The 19,928-nt window shown below is 36.3% G+C and overlaps 1 protein-coding gene across 1 annotated transcript in view; it reads right to left on the minus strand.

Annotated features, from left to right (window-relative positions):
- ass1 (argininosuccinate synthase 1) overlaps positions 1 to 19,928 on the minus strand; it is a 47,657-nt gene that overhangs the window by 13,023 nt on the left and 14,706 nt on the right. Inside the window, exons 9-11 of the mRNA XM_048186725.1 lie at positions 11,428 to 11,518; positions 1,077 to 1,161; positions 443 to 507 (exon numbers count right to left, since the gene is read on the minus strand). Of these exons, the coding sequence (XP_048042682.1) occupies positions 443 to 507; positions 1,077 to 1,161; positions 11,428 to 11,518 (241 nt within the window). The remainder of the gene's footprint in view (positions 1 to 442; positions 508 to 1,076; positions 1,162 to 11,427; positions 11,519 to 19,928) is intronic.

Genomic DNA, 19,928 nt, shown 5'->3' on the forward strand with positions numbered 1-19,928 from the left:
CCGTATTTTCCAATTCCTACCTGCCACTCTGGAGTCAATTTGCCAATCAGAGCGTTGTGAGGAGGGACGGACCCGGACCCCAGTACAATCCAAACACAACGACTGTGAAGTTTCACTACAAAACATGTTTGGTCTTGTTTTCCAATACAAATATCTAAACATTAGTAAGAGCCATAAGTTATTTATTTCTTTATAGAGATGTGGATTTAATAACGGCTTAAAACAAGAACAAATATCTGCCAGTGGGGTCAGAAAAATAGACTTAATTCAAGATTATTTTTCTGACTCCATTGGTAGATATTTGTTCTTGTTTTAAGCACAAAATCACTTCATTTGGATCAAATGGATTTCAGTAAACAAGACTTAATATGTTTTCCTTGAATGCAATGCAAGTTTCTATCTATGTGACACATGCATAAATGTAATGAAATGACATTCGTACCTCTTGACTTCATTCCAATGAAGCGGTTCTCCACGATATCGATCCTCCCCACACCGTGCTTTCCACTTTGAAACAAGAGAGTAAGTTATTGATTAATAAATAAATAACAATGCACATATTCTCAAGTGACAAAGTGTACAAAATGACATTTGTATGTTTACGAATAGATCAAATATAAAGTTTTCGAATGCCCCCTTAAAAGGGTTAGTTCACCCAAAAATTACATTTCTGTCATTAATTTCGTTCATCTTCAGAACACAAATTAAGATATTTTTGATGAAATCTGATGGCTCAGTGAGGCCTGCATTACCAGCAAGATAATTAACACTTTCAATGCCCAGAAAGCTACTAAAGACATATTTATGGCAGGCTATTTTTGTAGAAAGTACAGATAATTGAGTGAAAATGTAAGGAGTAGAATTAAAAAGTCGGTTGAAAAATAATTACTCCAGTAAAGTATAGATACCCAAAATTTCTACTTAAGTAAGGTAACGAAGTATTTGTACTTGACACCTCTGCCCTTTAAGGAGCCACAGTGAAAACACAAGCATTGAGCAACTCAAGACATCATAAATTGACAGTAAACACTGTGTTTGAACTGTAAAGTTCATGCATCATGGCAGGTTCTGCTCACCCGATCTCATTCAGATACGAGAAGATCTCAAGTGGAGTGTCTTTGGATTTTCCTTCCTTAACATGCGTCACTTTGACTGGAACACCTGAAAGTATTAATATACATTAGTATAACAATCTCCCGAGGTTTTTTTGCTCCATTTCTGTCACCTGATGTTCCTTGCCACTGTCACCTCTGGCTTGATTAGTTGGGGTTTAAAAGACACTTAATATTCAGTCATACTGCATTATAGATTTGACTTCAATGATAGTATTGGATGAGAACAATATTTGCTTTATAGCTGAATCATATCTGCTTCATAATTGAGTTCATATTGATAGACAAAATGATAACATGACAGACAGACAAACAATATTCTTCCTTTTCAACTCTATATCTGTTTTTTTATCATTATGAATGTACATCTTACTTTAAAATAAATGACATATTTGGTTTTAAAAATGCAATGACCGTCATGTTTAAGTGTCTAAATATTTTTTTGCATCGCATATGAACTCAGTGTGATGGCCGGTCCTGCGCTCTCAAACACACTGAACTCCCATAAATAAATCATGGTGAATAGTCGACTTATTCATAGCGTGAAATGAGCTGCTCAGAGGCCAGAGGTGGAGGATACGAATGGATCGGCCTTACGGGGGGGAGGAGGAGGAACACAAGGAAAAGAGGGCGGAGAAGAAAGAAAGAAAAGATCCATACACGGGTCTCATTAGCATTTAGCACGCTCACAGTTGCCAATCATGAACGAAAGCCTGCGGTTCCTGCTCGTCCTTTCACAGCTGTAAATGTAAAGCCCTGTGAGAATAATGACACAGATAGAGCAAGCTGGATAGTTCAGCCAAAAATTAAAATGATTTAATCTTTTTTTTTTTTTACCTTCAAACTCTTATGATGCTTTTTTTATTGTGATCATGTCTGTCAAGCTCCAAAAAGGACCAAACAAACATATTTCAGACTATATATTTCAAGTCTTCTGAAACAGGATTATTATCGATAACTAAAACAATTAATTTAAATAAATCTGAAATAAAATGTAAATATAGCTGCAAGCAGCAATTATGAGGTCAAGCTGAATAAGGGCAGAAAAGGATCTGTGATCATGAGGTTAGGATAAAGCGGTTTAAATTACATCAGTTAAAGCACTTATAATGGTATATAACTTCTAAGCAGTAGGTGGCGCTGTGACGAAACTCTGCATGCATCCTCAAGTCATACCTGTGATCACATGTACCAAGTTTCGTGTCAATACACAAAACTTTAGCAAAGATACAGCTGCATATCCATTTTGGCGTTCTCGCAGTTAAATTTGTTGATGGAGTACAAAACAGCGGTTGGGTCAATAAAAAAAATCTTTTATTAACTTTTTGTCATGAGCGTCTGTAAATGTTACATACCAAATTTTGTACAAATCGGACAAATTTTGTAGGAGGAGTTTGAAAAAGTAGGTTTTGAATAAAATTCAATATGGCAGACAGTAAGTATGATAGAATATGGCGCATTTGATATCGTAGGACTTGGCATAACCAACAAATCTAATGATATACAATAAATGACAATATGTAAAATTTTTCATGTTATAAGCATTTTCATAAATTTCATTATATCTCTTGACCACTAGGGTGCGCTAATCTAACATTTTACAGGTCCTCTCAGAACATGGCCTTGATGAATCATACCAAGTTTCGTAAAGATATGTTCATGCATTCATAAAACACAGCATTTTATGACAAAATTAAAAATGGCCGACCAAAGTAAATTGGATATCGTTCAACTCAGCATGCCTCAAGGAATCTTGTGATTTTAGGACAAGGCATTCAAAAGTTATAAGCAAAAATAGCCATTTTTCGTATCTCGGCACCAGTAGGTGGCGCTGTGACGATACTGTGCATGTACCCCCAAGTCATGCCTGTAATGACATATACCAGGTTTGGTGTCAATTCACCAAATCATTGTGAAGATACAGCATCAAATCCATTTTTGCGCTATACGACGCGCCATACGAGAACGGATTGGTCAATCAAAAAAAAAAAAAAAAAAATGTTTTTTAATATTTTATTTTAAGTTAAAAAAAAAATCTTTTAATAACTTTTTGCCTGGAGTCTGAGTAGATGGTACATTTAAAATTTCGTGCAAATCGGACACATTTTGTAGAAGGAGTTCGAAAAAGTAGGTTTTGAATAAAATTCAATATGGCAGACAGTAAGTATGATAGAATATGGCGCATTTGATATCGTAGGACTTGGCATAACCAACAAATCTAATGATATACAATAAATGACAATATGTAAAATTTTTCATGTTACAAGCATTTTCATAAATTTCATTATATCTCTTGACCACTAGGGTGCGCTAACCTAAAATTTTACAGGTCCTCTCAGAACATGGCCTTGATGAATCATACCAAGTTTCGTAAAGATATGTTCATGCATTCATAAAACACAGCATTTTATGACAAAATTAAAAATGGCCGACCAAAGAAAATTGGATATCGTTCAACTCAGCATGCCTCAAGGAATCTTGTGATTTTAGGACAAGGCATTCAAAAGTTATAAGCAAAAATAGCCAGTTTTCATATCTCGGCACCAGTAGGTGGCGCTGTGACGATACTGTGCATGTACCCCCAAGTCATGCCTGTAATGACATTTACCAAGTTTGGTGTCAATTCACCAAATCATTGTGAAGATACAGCATCAAATCCATTTTTGCGCTATACGACGCGCCATACGAGAACGGATTGGCCAATCAAAAATAAATAAAAAAATGTTTTTTAATATTTTATTTTAAGTTAAAAAAAAATCTTTTAATAACTTTTTGCCTGGAGTCTGAGTAGATGGTACATTTAAAATTTCGTGCAAATCGGACACATTTTGTAGAAGGAGTTCGAAAAAGTAGGTTTTGAATAAAATTCAATATGGCAGACAGTAAGTATGATAGAATATGGCGCATTTGATATCGTAGGACTTGGCATAACCAACAAATCTAATGATATACAATAAATGACAATATGTAAAATTTTTCATGTTACAAGCATTTTCATAAATTTCATTATATCTCTTGACCACTAGGGTGCGCTAACCTAAAATTTTACAGGTCCTCTCAGAACATGGCCTTGATGAATCATACCAAGTTTCGTAAAGATATGTTCATGCATTCATAAAACACAGCATTTTATGACAAAATTAAAAATGGCCGACCAAAGAAAATTGGATATCGTTCAACTCAGCATGCCTCAAGGAATCTTGTGATTTTAGGACAAGGCATTCAAAAGTTATAAGCAAAAATAGCCAGTTTTCATATCTCGGCACCAGTAGGTGGCGCTGTGACGATACTGTGCATGTACCCCCAAGTCATGCCTGTAATGACATATACCAAGTTTGGTGTCAATTCACCAAATCATTGTGAAGATACAGCATCAAATCCATTTTTGCGCTATACGACGCGCCATACGAGAACGGATTGGCCAATCAAAAATAAATAAAAAAATGTTTTTTAATATTTTATTTTAAGTTAAAAAAAAATCTTTTAATAACTTTTTGCCTGGAGTCTGAGTAGATGGTACATTTAAAATTTCGTGCAAATCGGACACATTTTGTAGAAGGAGTTCGAAAAAGTAGGTTTTGAATAAAATTCAATATGGCAGACAGTAAGTATGATAGAATATGGCGCATTTGATATCGTAGGACTTGGCATAACCAACAAATCTAATGATATACAATAAATGACAATATGTAAAATTTTTCATGTTACAAGCATTTTCATAAATTTCATTATATCTCTTGACCACTAGGGTGCGCTAACCTAAAATTTTACAGGTCCTCTCAGAACATGGCCTTGATGAATCATACCAAGTTTCGTAAAGATATGTTCATGCATTCATAAAACACAGCATTTTATGACAAAATTAAAAATGGCCGACCAAAGAAAATTGGATATCGTTCAACTCAGCATGCCTCAAGGAATCTTGTGATTTTAGGACAAGGCATTCAAAAGTTATAAGCAAAATAGCCAGTTTTCATATCTCGGCACCAGTAGGTGGCGCTGTGACGATACTGTGCATGTACCCCCAAGTCATGCCTGTAATGACATATACCAAGTTTGGTGTCAATTCACCAAATCATTGTGAAGATACAGCATCAAATCCATTTTTGCGCTATACGACGCGCCATACGAGAACAGATTGGCCGATCAAAAAAAATTTATATATTTTTTTATATTTTATTTTAAATAAAAAAAATTAAAAAAAAATTTAATAACTTTTTGCCTGGAGTCTGAGTAGATGGTACATTTCAAATTTCGTGCAAATCGGACACATTTTGTAGGAGGAGTTCGAAAAAGTAGGTTTTGAATAAAATTCAATATGGCAGACAGTAAGTATGATAGAATATGCCACATTTGATATCGTAGGACTTGGCATAAGCCAACAAATCTAATGATATACATTAAATGACAATATGTAAAATTTTTCATGTTATAAGCATTTTCGTAAATTTCATTATATCTCTTGACCACTAGGAGACGCTGACCTAAAACTTTACAGGTCCTCTCAGAACATGGCCTCGATGAATCATACCAAGTTTCGTAAAGATATGTTCATGCATTCATAAAACACAGCATTTTATGACAAAATTAAAAATGGCCGACCAAAGAAAATTGGATATCGTTCAACTCAGCATGCCTCAAGGAATCTTGTGATTTTAGGACAAGGCATTCAAAAGTTATAAGCAAAAATAGCCAGTTTTCATATCTCGGCACCAGTAGGTGGCGCTGTGACGATACTGTGCATGTACCCCCAAGTCATGCCTGTAATGACATTTACCAAGTTTGGTGTCAATTCACCAAATCATTGTGAAGATACAGCATCAAATCCATTTTTGCGCTATACGACGCGCCATACGAGAACGGATTGGCCAATCAAAAATAAATAAAAAAATGTTTTTTAATATTTTATTTTAAGTTAAAAAAAAATCTTTTAATAACTTTTTGCCTGGAGTCTGAGTAGATGGTACATTTAAAATTTCGTGCAAATCGGACACATTTTGTAGAAGGAGTTCGAAAAAGTAGGTTTTGAATAAAATTCAATATGGCAGACAGTAAGTATGATAGAATATGGCGCATTTGATATCGTAGGACTTGGCATAACCAACAAATCTAATGATATACAATAAATGACAATATGTAAAATTTTTCATGTTACAAGCATTTTCATAAATTTCATTATATCTCTTGACCACTAGGGTGCGCTAACCTAAAATTTTACAGGTCCTCTCAGAACATGGCCTTGATGAATCATACCAAGTTTCGTAAAGATATGTTCATGCATTCATAAAACACAGCATTTTATGACAAAATTAAAAATGGCCGACCAAAGAAAATTGGATATCGTTCAACTCAGCATGCCTCAAGGAATCTTGTGATTTTAGGACAAGGCATTCAAAAGTTATAAGCAAAAATAGCCAGTTTTCATATCTCGGCACCAGTAGGTGGCGCTGTGACGATACTGTGCATGTACCCCCAAGTCATGCCTGTAATGACATATACCAAGTTTGGTGTCAATTCACCAAATCATTGTGAAGATACAGCATCAAATCCATTTTTGCGCTATACGACGCGCCATACGAGAACAGATTGGCCGATCAAAAAAAAATTTATATATTTTTTTTATATTTTATTTTAAATAAAAAAAAATTAAAAAAAAATTTAATAACTTTTTGCCTGGAGTCTGAGTAGATGGTACATTTCAAATTTCGTGCAAATCGGACACATTTTGTAGGAGGAGTTCGAAAAAGTAGGTTTTGAATAAAATTCAATATGGCAGACAGTAAGTATGATAGAATATGCCACATTTGATATCGTAGGACTTGGCATAAGCCAACAAATCTAATGATATACAATAAATGACAATATGTAAAATTTTTCATGTTATAAGCATTTTCGTAAATTTCATTATATCTCTTGACCACTAGGAGACGCTGACCTAAAACTTTACAGGTCCTCTCAGAACATGGCCTCGATGAATCATACTGAATTTTGTAACGATACGTTCATGCATTCGTAAAACACAGCATTTTATGACAAAATTAAAAATGGCTGATGCCTAAAATGGCTGACCAAAGAAAATTAGATATCGTTCAACTCGGCATGCCTCATGGAATCTAAGGAGATCCTCATGATTTTAGGATAAGGCGTTCAAAAGTTATAAGCAAAAATAGCCATTTTTTGTATCTCGGCACCAGTAGGTGGCGCTGTGACGATACTGTGCATGTACCCCCAAGTCATGCCTGTAATGACATTTACCAAGTTTGGTGTCAATTCACCAAATCATTGTGAAGATACAGCATCAAATCCATTTTTGCATGACAAAAAGTTATTAAAAGATTTTTGATCGTCCAATCCGTTCTCATATAGTGCATCAATTAATTTGACAGCGATCAAATTAATTGATTCGATATACGAGAATGGATTGGCCGATCAAAAATCTTTTAATAACTTTTTGTCTGGAGTGTGAGTAGATGCTACATACCAAATTTTGTGCAAATTGGACAAAACGCTCTAGGAGGAGTTCGAAAAAGTTTGGAAAATTCAAAATGGCGGAAAAATTTTCATGACGGAAATGATGTCATGAATTTGTTTTTGTTTCTAGGTCTTGTGCATCAAAAGTTATGAGCATAAACATGAGTGAATCTTTGAACTGTTGGTGGCGCTAGAGGGTTTGAGGTAGAGACTCCAAATTTGCTATGGAAACATTTCAGACTGGACTGTCCTCTATCTGTGTGCCAAATTTCATAACTTTTTACCATACGGTGCTAGGGTCTGCCATAGACTCAAGAGCGGAATAATAATAATAAGAAAACAAACGATTTCAATAGAAAACATTACATTAGTTGAAATATGAGAAAATAAAATAAGTTTGAGTTTGAAGTACTAAAATTATTAACTAGAAATACATAAAAACTAAAACTAAACTGAAATAAAAATAAGTTAAACCTAAATAGCAATATTTAAAAAAGCACATGATGAAATGACTAAAAATTAAGCTAAAATTAACATGAAAACTAGTAATATAAAATAAAAGCTAATTAAAAATATTAATAAAACTATAAAAATATGGTGCTATGATGTTTGACTGCAAGATATGACGCATGTCGGACGTTAACGGCATCAAATGTGTCCAATCTTTGATTCAAGAGCCTCTTTTGTGACATTTTTTGAGGCTTGAGTGTCACTATGCATGGAAAAGAGTTTTTAAAACTTAAGAGAATAACAGAATATAAGTTTAGAGTAAATAATGACACTGGACGAGACAAATATCGGGAGACAAGGCGTTTCGTCCCAAACCCAGAGACCCCGGGCCACAGGGCAGCGGCTAACAAAGCTCCAGAGCCCTTCAAATAGTTAATAATTAGATTAAAAGTTCAAATAAATTAAACACAGCGTGAACACAGAGTCTCTCGGCCACTTCTCTCTCCAGTCTATCCGCATTATTCTATTCGTTCCCTCTGCCTTAGAAAAGCAACAATGGCACAGAAGACACAGTTGTAGGAAAAATTACTGCTTTACATTTTTCCACTCTTTCCTCTTTTTTTTGCGCCGTTCCCCTTTTGAGGAGCAGGAGAAGAAGTGGCAAAGAAACGGGGGTTAAAATGACAAGAGGGAAAAGGTTTGGTAGTTAAAATTCTTTTTTATCAACGAGAGAGAGAGCTGAGAAAGTGAAGAGAAGAAAAGACGCAACAGAATAGAAAGATAAACCAGGTCTTTACAGGAGCGGGGCGGCGACGGGGGGCTGCTATTGTGAGAATCACTAAAACAGCTTTTCTCATGGACATTAAATGGACGTGCTCAAATATCTATGAATACTGATGGCCGATCAAAACGGATCATAGAGCACAATGACATCGCTGTCTGATAAAATCACATTACTAGTTCACTGGGGTCCCACACAACTATTGAGATTCTAATTCCCCAAAAATATGGGAACGAAGTCTTGACGCACTTTGTTTAACTGCTTGAAACAGTTTCTTTGAGTAACGAGAAGAGAAAACGTTTCTATATATGCTGCATGATTGTTGCAAAATGTGAGCTATCTTATCACATAGCTCTCTCTCTCTATATATATATAGTTTATCCAACTTTATCCGCATGCTGCTTGATTGCTTGTATCATTGCAAAATGCCCAGCTTTAAACCACTAAATGCACTGTAAACCCTAACGCTCAAAATACTTCATTGGTTTGAGTAGGACAAACTTAAATTAAACAAATTAGTTACTTTTATGAGTATTTAGCACTTTCTTTTTCTTTCAAGTTCACAGAACTGATACATTTTAAGTAAACTGAACATTGTTTTGAGTTTTATGAACTTATTACTTTTAATTTAAGTTTAACTGAAACTGGGCTGGGATTTCTATTTCCCAGCATGCTTTGCACATGGCACTCGAAAGGGAGAGTAAATGCTAAAATTAAGTGTTATATAATGTTTTTTTTTGTGCAAGATTAATAATAAGTGGGAGATTTAGTAGTGATTAATGTTTTGTCATGCTAATTTAGAAGAGTTTCTGCTAATGTGGGTGTAAATATGTTTACATTATGGTTTTGGATAAATGTAAACATTTCAAGTTAAGAATAATTAAAATGTATGAGTTTAAAATAAATATCTTTAAGGTGCAGTATGTAATAATTCTGTCCGCTAGAGGTCGCTAGAGGCCAGAAACAAAGGCGTAGCTTGATGATGCCAAGTTTGAGCGTGGAATCTTGGGATATGTGGTCTTCACCTCAACGGACGGTGGAATAGAATAGGGATTGGACTCGGGAAGAAATCATGTTCATGGATGTGATTATTAACGTTACTGTAGTGTGAAGCAGAGCAGGAGCGAGTGTTGTGGAGCTGAACGAGGAGCTGGAGCGATTGATCAACACACGCCTCACGAGCAGCGGGACTTTTATTATGACACAGCCGCCGGCGCCGCTTACGCTTTTCCGGTCATGAGTATGAGGTAACGCAGCTCTGTTTATCATATTAGATACATTTGAGAGTGTTGAAAATGATGTTATAACGTTACTCTGTGCGTTTGCTCGGCGGCTGCTGTGAAACACTGTTACACACTGCAGTGAGATAGATCGATTTTACAATATCATATTAAATGCTGGATGGCTTGTGTTGATAAATGGCATGCAATTCATTTTAAAACATATTGTATGATGGAGAAAATGCTGTATTACTGTTACTAAAAATAAAGCTGCATCTGATTATGCTATGTTAGCTACTTGATAGTGTTTTTCTCTGAGGCATGGTAAAGCATGGTACTCGCAAAAAATCAAGAAAATTAGATTTAAACAATAAGACTAAACGTGTTGAGCTATATAACAATAATTAGTTTATAAATATATCAAAACGGTTGTTCCCTTGCCTATTAAATCATGTAAATATTAAAGCGTCTTTGGTGTTTCCATGGTTTCTACAAAATAAAAGCGGAAACCGAGGGTAACGCGGGTATGACGCCATTGACAGGCGACTCCTCACACGTCCCGGCAGCCTTGGATAAAATTGCAAATTTCTCACGATTTACAAATAGTTGCAAACATTTGGGATATTGTAAGAACTCAAGTGAACAAAATATATAACACTGGCCTAGTGGTTTCTGGATATTTTACTGCAAAAATATTACATATTGCACCTTTAAACTGATTGCCTCAAATTTTTTGAGTTTTGCCAACTTATTCAGGTTTACAGTATGGATGAAAGTGTCCACTATATGAATAAATGTAAATATGACTATAAGGCATGAAGAGAAGATATTATAAACATTAACATCATGATTTTCTGTGAAAAACGCTATACAAATAAATTTGACATGACATGCAATTTATTTAGGCTACTTTAGATTAATTAATTGATCACTCAGTAAGACCGACACAAATTAAAATTGCATTTTTTGTCATTAAATAATTTTTAAAGTGCAATTAATATGTTAACCAGCACATTATCCAGTCACTATTTGTGCCTTTATTGCGTGTTAACTGTCAATACTGTTGCAAAATGCAAACTAAATCATCACACAGCTCTGTAGTTTATGCAACTTCATCCATAAGGCGATATAAATATAGAGCAAATATATAAACTGTCTGATTTGTTTATTTTGTTGCAAAATGAGAGATTCTCCAGCTTTGTTGTTGTTGAGCTGTTAAAGCTCCGCCCTCTTCTGGAAAGTGGAGCTCATTTGCATTTAAAGGGACACACACAAAAACGGCGTGTTTTTGCTCACACCCAAATAGGGGCAAATTTGACAAGCTATAACAGAGTTTGTTCCTGAAAAGTGTGTCGTATTCAACCAGTGTGAGTGATGATGAACACACACTCACCTTTAATGAAGGCGATCTCCAGCACATCAGGCTCACTGGGTGAATCTTCTGGGTTCTTGGTCATTTGGTAGAGATCTGAAGGTGCGTGAGTCTGACAAACAGAAACGACAGGTTTAGTTGAACATCATCATCATCAGCAGGGTTTTATGACAGAGTTGTTGATTAAAAGCTAATAATTATTTAAATCAAATGTCAAATTAAAATAAATGATTAATATTCAATAAAATTAAACCATTTTATAAATATATTAAATATTTAACATCAGAGAATTGTGAATGCGTTGTCAAATTATTGAAATGTTAACTTTATTAACTAATCAGTAAATATTTGATCTCAAAGGGGTTCAGATGATGAAAACGTTTGGGAATCCCTGAATTACGAGAACAGAAGAAGGTTGTTTATGGGCATCGATGGATCTTTCCATCACACAAAAGCTTCTTTAGATTATTAAAATGTTCTTCACACTAAAGTTCTTTATTTATTTTCATGTGAGGAAAAGACTACAATAAAAGGTCACATGGTTTGAAAACCCATCAAGTCTTCCTGCCAGACGGATGTGCTTCCACTCGATGAAGCCAGAGGTTTAACTCCACCTGCTGTGTGTGTGTGTAAGTGAGAGTGTGTGTGTGTGTGTGTGTCTGAGTGTGTAAGTGTGCATCAGTGCGTGTCTATGTGTGTGAGTGTGTGTATATGTGAGTGTGTGTCTGTGTGCGTGAGTGAGTGTGTCTGTGAGTGTGTATGTGTGAGTGTGTGTGTGTGTGTGTCTGAGTGTGTAAGTGTGCATCAGTGCGTGTCTATGTGTGTGAGTGTGTGTCTGTGCGTGAGTGAGTGTGTCTGTGAGTGTGTGTCTGTGTGAGTGTGTGTGTGTGTCTGAGTGTGTAAGTGTGCATCAGTGCGTGTCTATGTGTGTATGTGTGTGTGTGTGTGTATGTGTGAGTGTGTGTGTGCGTGAGTGAGTGTGTCTGTGAGTGTGTATGTGTGCATCAGTGCGTGTGTGTATGTGTGAGTGTGTCTGTGTCAGTGTGTGTGTGTCTGAGTGTGCGTAATAAGTATGTCTATGTGTGTGTGAGTGTGTGTCTGTGTCAGTATGTGTGCGCTTGAGTGAGTGTCAGTATGTTTATGTGTGTGTGTCAGTGTGTGTATATGTGTGTGCGTGTTTATGTGTGGGTGTGTTTATGTGTGTGTGTTTGTGTGTGTATATGTGTGTGCGTGTTTATGTGTGGGTGTGTTTATGTGTGTGTGTTTGTGTGTGCGCATCAGTGTGTGTGCATTTGTGTGTGCGCATCAGTGTGTGTGTGTGTTTATGTGTGTGCTTCAGTGTGTGTGCTTCAGTGTGTGTGTTTGTGTGTGTGCGTCAGTGTGTGTGTGCGTCAGTGTGTGTGCATCAGTGTGTGTGTGCGTCAGTGTGTGCGTTTGTGTGTGCGCGTCAGTGTGTGTGTGCGTCAGTGTGTGTGTGCGTCAGTGTGTGTTTGTGTGTGTGCGTCAGTGTGTGTGTGCGTCAGTGTGTGTGCATCAGTGTGTGTGTGCGTCAGTGTGTGCGTTTGTGTGTGCGCGTCAGTGTGTGTTTATGTGTGTGTGCGTATCAATGTGTGTGTGCGTCAGTGTGTGTGTTTATGTGTGTTTGTGTGTGCATTTGTGTGTGTGTGTGTTTATGTGTGTTTGTGTGTGCATTTGTGTGTGCGCATCAGTGTGTGTGTGTGTGTGTGTGCTTATGTGTGTGCTTCAGTGTGTGTGTTTGTGTGTGTGCGTTTGTGTGTGCGCGTCAGTGTGTGTTTCAGTGTGTGTTTATGTGTGTGTGCGTATCAATGTGTGTGTGCGTCAGTGTGTGTGTGTGTTTGTGTGTGCATTTGTGTGTGCGTATCAGTGTGTGTGTGTGTTTGTGTGTGCTTCAGTGTGTGTGTTTATGTGTGCGCGTCTGTGTGTGTGCTTCAGTGTGTGTGTGTGTGTTTGTGTGTGCGTCAGTGTGTGTGCATCAATGTGTGTGCGTCAGTGTGTGTTTATGTGTGTGTGCTTCAGTGTGTGTGTGTGTGTGTGTGTGTGTGTGTATGTGTGTGTGTGTGTGTGTGTGTGCGTCAGTGTGTGTGCATCAGTGTGTGTGCGTGTGTTTGTGTGTGCGTCTGTGTGTGTGCATCAATGTGTGTGTGCGTCAGTGTGTGTGTTTATGTGTGTGTGCTTCAGTGTGTGTGTGTGTGTGCGTCTGTGTGTGTGCATCAATGTGTGTGTGCGTCAGTGTGTGTGTTTATGTGTGTGTGCTTCAGTGTGTGTGTGTGTGTGTGTGTGTGTGCATCAATGTGTGTGTGCTTCAGTGTGTGTTTATGTGTGTGTGCGTCAGTGTGTGTGTGTGCGTGTGTGTGTGTTTATGTGTGTGTGTGTGTGTGTGTGTGCGTCAGTGTGTGTGTGTGTGTGTGTGTGTGTGTGTCAGTGTGTGTGTGTGTGTGTCAGTGTGTGTGTGTGCGTCAGTGTGTGTGTGTGTGTGTGTGTGTGTGTGTGTGTCCATCAGATGGTGTTTCCTCAATTACCCCGATCACAGTGAGATGACAGGCGATGTCTCCTCAGCTGAGGTAAATTGCAGGGGAACTATGCAAAATAACCACCGGGTGCATTTAAATGGAAACCTTTACCAGACAAACATCATCATACGATAACTAATCTCAGTCCAAATGCACGTCGTCTTTACCGTCGCTTTAACTAAACGCCGTCTCTGACCGCGCTGCGCTACTTTCTTTATTTTCTGCTTCAGTAGTACCTGTCCTGAGATAAAACTACAAGACGTCTGGAGAAACGGCCTTAAAAGCCATTTGAAGAACTGTCTGGAAGGGTGAAATTAGCGGGTAGAATGTGATCAGAAGAATCTGACGTCTAAATGCTGTTTTCAGTGTTTCAAGCGTTTATAAATCCATGCATTTGAAGTGTGATTCTATTGAAATGCAGGAGTTTGATTCAGTGTGAATCCAAACTGTCCCATACATGAAATAAACGTCATTTTTTTGGTGCAAATAACTTCAGCTTGTTGAATGCAGTCAATGAAATTTGTGTAAAAATGGAGAAAATGAAATTGTCTTCCCATCATGCAACATACAGAGTCCAAATGATGTTTGCAGCATAAAATCAAATGGAAAATTGGTGCAAAACGTGGGACATATCGGCTGATTTTACGTCGAATTTGTGATGAAATCAACCGATGATGTCAAAAATGAATGGGACATTTTCAACAGAATCGTGTCTTTGAGGTCTTTTTAAAACAAATGTAATTTTACTCTGTTTATTAATGTTTTTACTTCATATTTGTGCAGTTTTTGGAGGATTTATCATATCTATTAAATTTATATAAATAAATAAATAAATATTTTGTTGAGTAACAGCTTTTTATGTAAAATTCACTTTATAAAAGACCCACATTTCTAACTTTCATTCATGGGGATAACATGGATAATTTGACACGGTTTAGTGTGAGATTTTTAGCCCATCTTTTAGAAAATGCAAATCAGTATTCACCAGTAGATGGCAGCAGAGCTCCACTATTTGCTGTTTGACTGACTGAAAGACTCTTTTCACAAGTATTTCTCAGTTGGATTCATAGCTAAATATTATGAAATCACAAAGTTTTTGTCAAAGTTTAGCATTTTTTTGTACTGAAAAAAAAAAAAAAAAAGTTAGCTACTTGGACAAAATTTTACGTAAAAAGCTGTGTTTGTATAAAAACCTATTTAAAAAATATATTTTTTAATATATTTATATAAATTAAAAAAATATGATAAATCCCCCAAAAACTGCACACATGTCGAGTAAAAACATTAATAAACAGAGAAAAATTATATTTGTTTAAAAAAAAAAAAATATTTTGTTACAAAATTACATTTTGTAATTTTGACCCTGAGTGTAAGACCGCACAAGTGTAAATACAATTATCGACAAAAGACTTTCAGCTCAGGTGAAGCTCAACACATTCAGCGCTTGATATAATGTGATGGGATCAATGAATTTCAATTCTGACCCCCTGCCGGCGGATCTGGTCCTGCCCTATAACCCCGCAAGACAGGCGAAGGTAGAAATAATCCACGGAGAGAACGACAGGCGGACAGAGAGACAGAATTGGTGGCAAATGGTCCGTGAAGAGAACCATCATGTCGCCGGTGCGCGGCTCGATATGCTGCTTTATTCAGTTCGCCGTATATATTGTTGTCCTCCGAGGCGGCTGAGCGCCCATCCTGAAAGACAGCCCGCCGCATGAACTTAGAGCAAGTAAATTTCTCTCTTTCCACATGTTAGCTGCCTCATTTGCTTTCAATCAAAGCCCAGAGTTGAAAGAGAAGGGGGAGAAAAAAAGTGGAAAGAATGAGTGAAGAGATGAAAGTGAAGCAGTGAGATCTGGCCACTGGATTGGAAGTGACGCGTAAATCGCCGTGTCCCGGACCTGAAGCGCTAACTGAGCTGTTGGTAAACGGGAAGGAGAAAATCTCCAACTGATAAGAGGAGGTGATTTGCATTTCCACTCAACAGGACTGAACGTCTTCATAACGTTGAGGTCTTTAACCCTATAAAGTCTGAATTTATAAGGCCTCGACATGATCAAAACTTTGTATATTTGTGTAATAATATTTCAACTGGACTGATTTGATTATCCAGATGTCATTTTTTCAACAAAAATCACGAGTATCAAATATGATGATCAGGTTTATTTGTTCATTTCTTGTATTGCATTATATGTTTTAAAACTGCATGAAACTAAGGATTTAAACTTACTAAGACATATTATTGGCAGATATTGATATTTACATGTATTTATGTAAGTATCTGCTGTACTGTTATAAAGATCTCATTGATTTACATCACAAGCATCAGTATTTCATCACTTTTTGTCCATATAAATATCAGCGTTTGCACCAAATTGCATATTTTTGCTCTGAATAAAATTGAGTTTACCTCTATATTCTCATTATTTCATAATATATATATGGGTCAATGACGTGACGGGTCATTTTTTTGTCCAAAGGCCTTAATAATAATAAAAAACAAAGATATGAAATCCAAAGTATGTAAGGTAGTACAACTAGATCTCTTTTATTGAATTTAAAAGGTTTAAATTATATTTTTCTACATATAAAGATATTGAAGTGTCAAAGGTCATTCGGTTTAACCGTCCAAAGGCCAATATAGCCATTTCATTTGTGATTAAAATATCTAAAAATGTAACAAATGTATATATTATTTATTCTGGCATGATTTTATAACATCATATATCAACATAGTGCAAAATCATATTAAAATTATGTGTAGAAGTCGTTGCTTTGTTATGAGAAAGAATGTCCGGAGAAATGAATTTCATTGATGTCATTCGGAGTAAACGTTATAAAGGACCATTTTGGATCAAGTCATGCGGTCAATATCATGTGACAGGATGTGACATCATTCAGACACCTGCAAAGGACCACATGGTCATGAAGTAAAGTAACTAACTCTCTCTTAACTATTTGATAAATTCATGTTTTTACTTGATCATACGCATGTCCCGAAACATCAGGTCATTCGGTGCAACCGCTATAAAACATGGAAAATGTAATATTTTAAAAACTTGTACTAAATATAAAATGTTTGATTGTCCTTTTGATAGATATCAGCCTGTTAGCATTGTTTGAACATATCGTCATTCGGTAAAACCGAAATTGTGGTTAAACCGAATGACTTTTTTGGTGACAAAAGCAGTGTTAATTGATTATAAAAACCACATAATCTCATTGTTAACACTTAATAAAACTTCAAAATTAATTATATCTTCATTATGTTATTTTTAACACTTTTAAAAACCTTATTCGTCAATGACCCAAATATATATATATATATATATATATATATGGATCCATAAAAGCCTGATGGATCAAATATGATCCCCTCAAAAAAACTTATATATATTATTGAATATATTATTAATATATAAGCTTATACAGGGAGTGCAGAATTATTAGGCAAGTTGATTTTCTGATCATATTTTTTTTCCAAGCACATTTTACCAATTCCAATCCACATCAATCTTAATAACTACTATTAATATTGTTTTTAATCATTTATAAGTGATATATAATTGTTCATGAAGGCTGGAAATGAAAAATGCCTTATATTCAGGTGTGCAGAATTATTAGGCAGGTTTTCTTTTACAGGCAAAATGAGCCAAAAAAGAGATTTAACTCAGACTGAAAAGTCAAAAGTTATTAAATACTTATGAGAAGGACGCAATACTAATGCAATACTAGAAATTGCAAAGTTAAAGCATGACCAAGGGACAGCAAAATGCTCATTGGGTCAGCGGGGTCAAACAAAAACAGGTGGAAAAGAAAAGACACAAGTTAACTGCAAAATAATTAAGAATTAAGGTGAAGAATTAAGTGTAAAACAATCAGGAACCTTTAGTCTCCAGCGCCACCATTTTCCAGAACTGTAATCTACCTGGAGTCTCCAGAAGTGCAAGGTGTCAGGATCTCAGAGACTTTACGAAGGTAAAGAATCCTAAAAAATGATCCACTCTTAATAAGAATCTCAAGCTGAAGTGTTATAAAATACATGAAGACTGGGTTTTTATAGGCCTTATAGACAGACAGCTTGAGAGTGACTCTTGAAGGACCAGCACCACATCTCTTGTACCACTGTTTGAAGAATTCATCTTCCAGAATCTGGCAGTAAGTTTTGGAAGATCAGTTTTAGTCCATCTCTGCAAGACGGACATTTCAGGATAAGAGATGGACTAAAAGTGAACTCCCACACCTTACTGCCAGATTCTGGAAGATAAATTCTTCAAACAGTGGTACAAGAGGATGTGGTGCTGGTCCTTCAAGAGTCACTCTCAAGCTGTCTGTCTATAAGGCCTATAAAAACCCAGTCTTCATGTATTTTATAACACTTCAGCTTGTGATTCTTATTAAGAGTGGGTTATTTTTTAGGATTCTTTAGCTAACGTAAGTCTCTGAGATCCTGACACCTTGCACTTCTGGAGACTCCAGGTAGGTTGCAGTTCTGGAAAATGGTGTTGCTGGAGACTAAAGGGTTCCTGATTGTTTCACACTTTATTCTTCACCTTAATTCTGAATTATTTTGCAGTTAACATGTGTCTTTTCTTTTCCACCTGTTTTTGTTTGACCCCCGCTGACCCAATGAGCATTTTTCTGTCCATTAGTCATGCTTTAACTTTGCAATTTCTAGTATTGAATTAGTATTGCGTCCTTCTCATGAGTATTTAATAATTTCTGACTTTTCAGTCTGAGTTAAATCTCTTTTTTGGCTCATTTTGCCTGTAAAAGAAAACCTGCCTAATAATTCTGCACACCTGAATATAAGGCATTTTTCATTTCCAGCCTTCATGAACAATTATATATCACTTATAAATGATTAAAAACAATATTAATATTAGATATTAAGATTGATGTGGATTGGAATTGGTAAAATGTGCTTGGAAAAAAAAATATGATCAGAAAATCAACTTGCCTAATAATTCTGCACTCCCTGTATATATATCCAAAACATCCAAAAATGAAGTGTGTTGATCATAACTGTGAGTTATTGTAGTTTAAAGCTCCACATCAGTTATTGAAATCAACAAGAGATAGGAGAAACGAAGCTTTTCAAAACTTTGAATCAATTGAACCAATTGCAAAATGATTCACTGATTCAAAGCGCTGGAAACGACACACGCTGCTGACCCCTGCTGGTCAAAACCGTGTAAATGCAATGAAAACATCTTTTACAAACCAATTGCAAAGGTTTTTTTGAAAGTGTAATCTATTAAATGCAATTAACAAACCGTCTAATACCATTACATATGAAGTGTCTTTATAATATGTGTTATTTTGTTCAATTGTAGGGCTTGTTTTGTTTGTTTTATGAAGATTTTTAACTACAAAGCTTCCGTTTTATTAAACAAACGTGTCATTAAAATTGATCTGAGATCTGCTCATGGGTTCACAGAGATCATCAGCGAAACGTTTCCAAACAGTTACAACGTAGCGAAGCCTCGTTTACTGAAATCCGAATCACTGGTTCGAAACAAATGATTCGCAAAGGTTTCGAAGCTTCACGAGCTCACTACTGAAAGAGCTGAAGCTCACTGCTCTGCAGTCTACAGGAACGAACGGACACGTCCATGTGACGTCGAGGTTTGCGGTGACGAGGATCCCCTCCCACGTCGACGCCCAGAGCAAACAATGAGAGGCCACAATCATCCAGGCTCCCATGAAATCAGAAATGACCTCGGGCCGCTGCGATGACGGGTCACTGTCTGTGTGTCCTCGGCTCTTCCCAGGGCCGCAAAACACCATGAAACAAGAAACAAAAGAAACCAGCGGCCCAAGACGACCGGTTGTGTTTTAAGGGCCAAAGGTCACGACCCGAGTGGAATAAAGGTCACCTGTACGATCGGTGCTGAACCTACTAAATGATTCCTCAAGTCTATTAGTGTTATTTTAGCATCAATGAGATGCTATTATAGTTTTTATTAAATATTTTGAATGTTTTTA

This window comes from Megalobrama amblycephala, linkage group LG4 (assembly GCF_018812025.1).
Source record: "Megalobrama amblycephala isolate DHTTF-2021 linkage group LG4, ASM1881202v1, whole genome shotgun sequence".
Taxonomy (NCBI): domain Eukaryota; kingdom Metazoa; phylum Chordata; class Actinopteri; order Cypriniformes; family Xenocyprididae; genus Megalobrama; species Megalobrama amblycephala.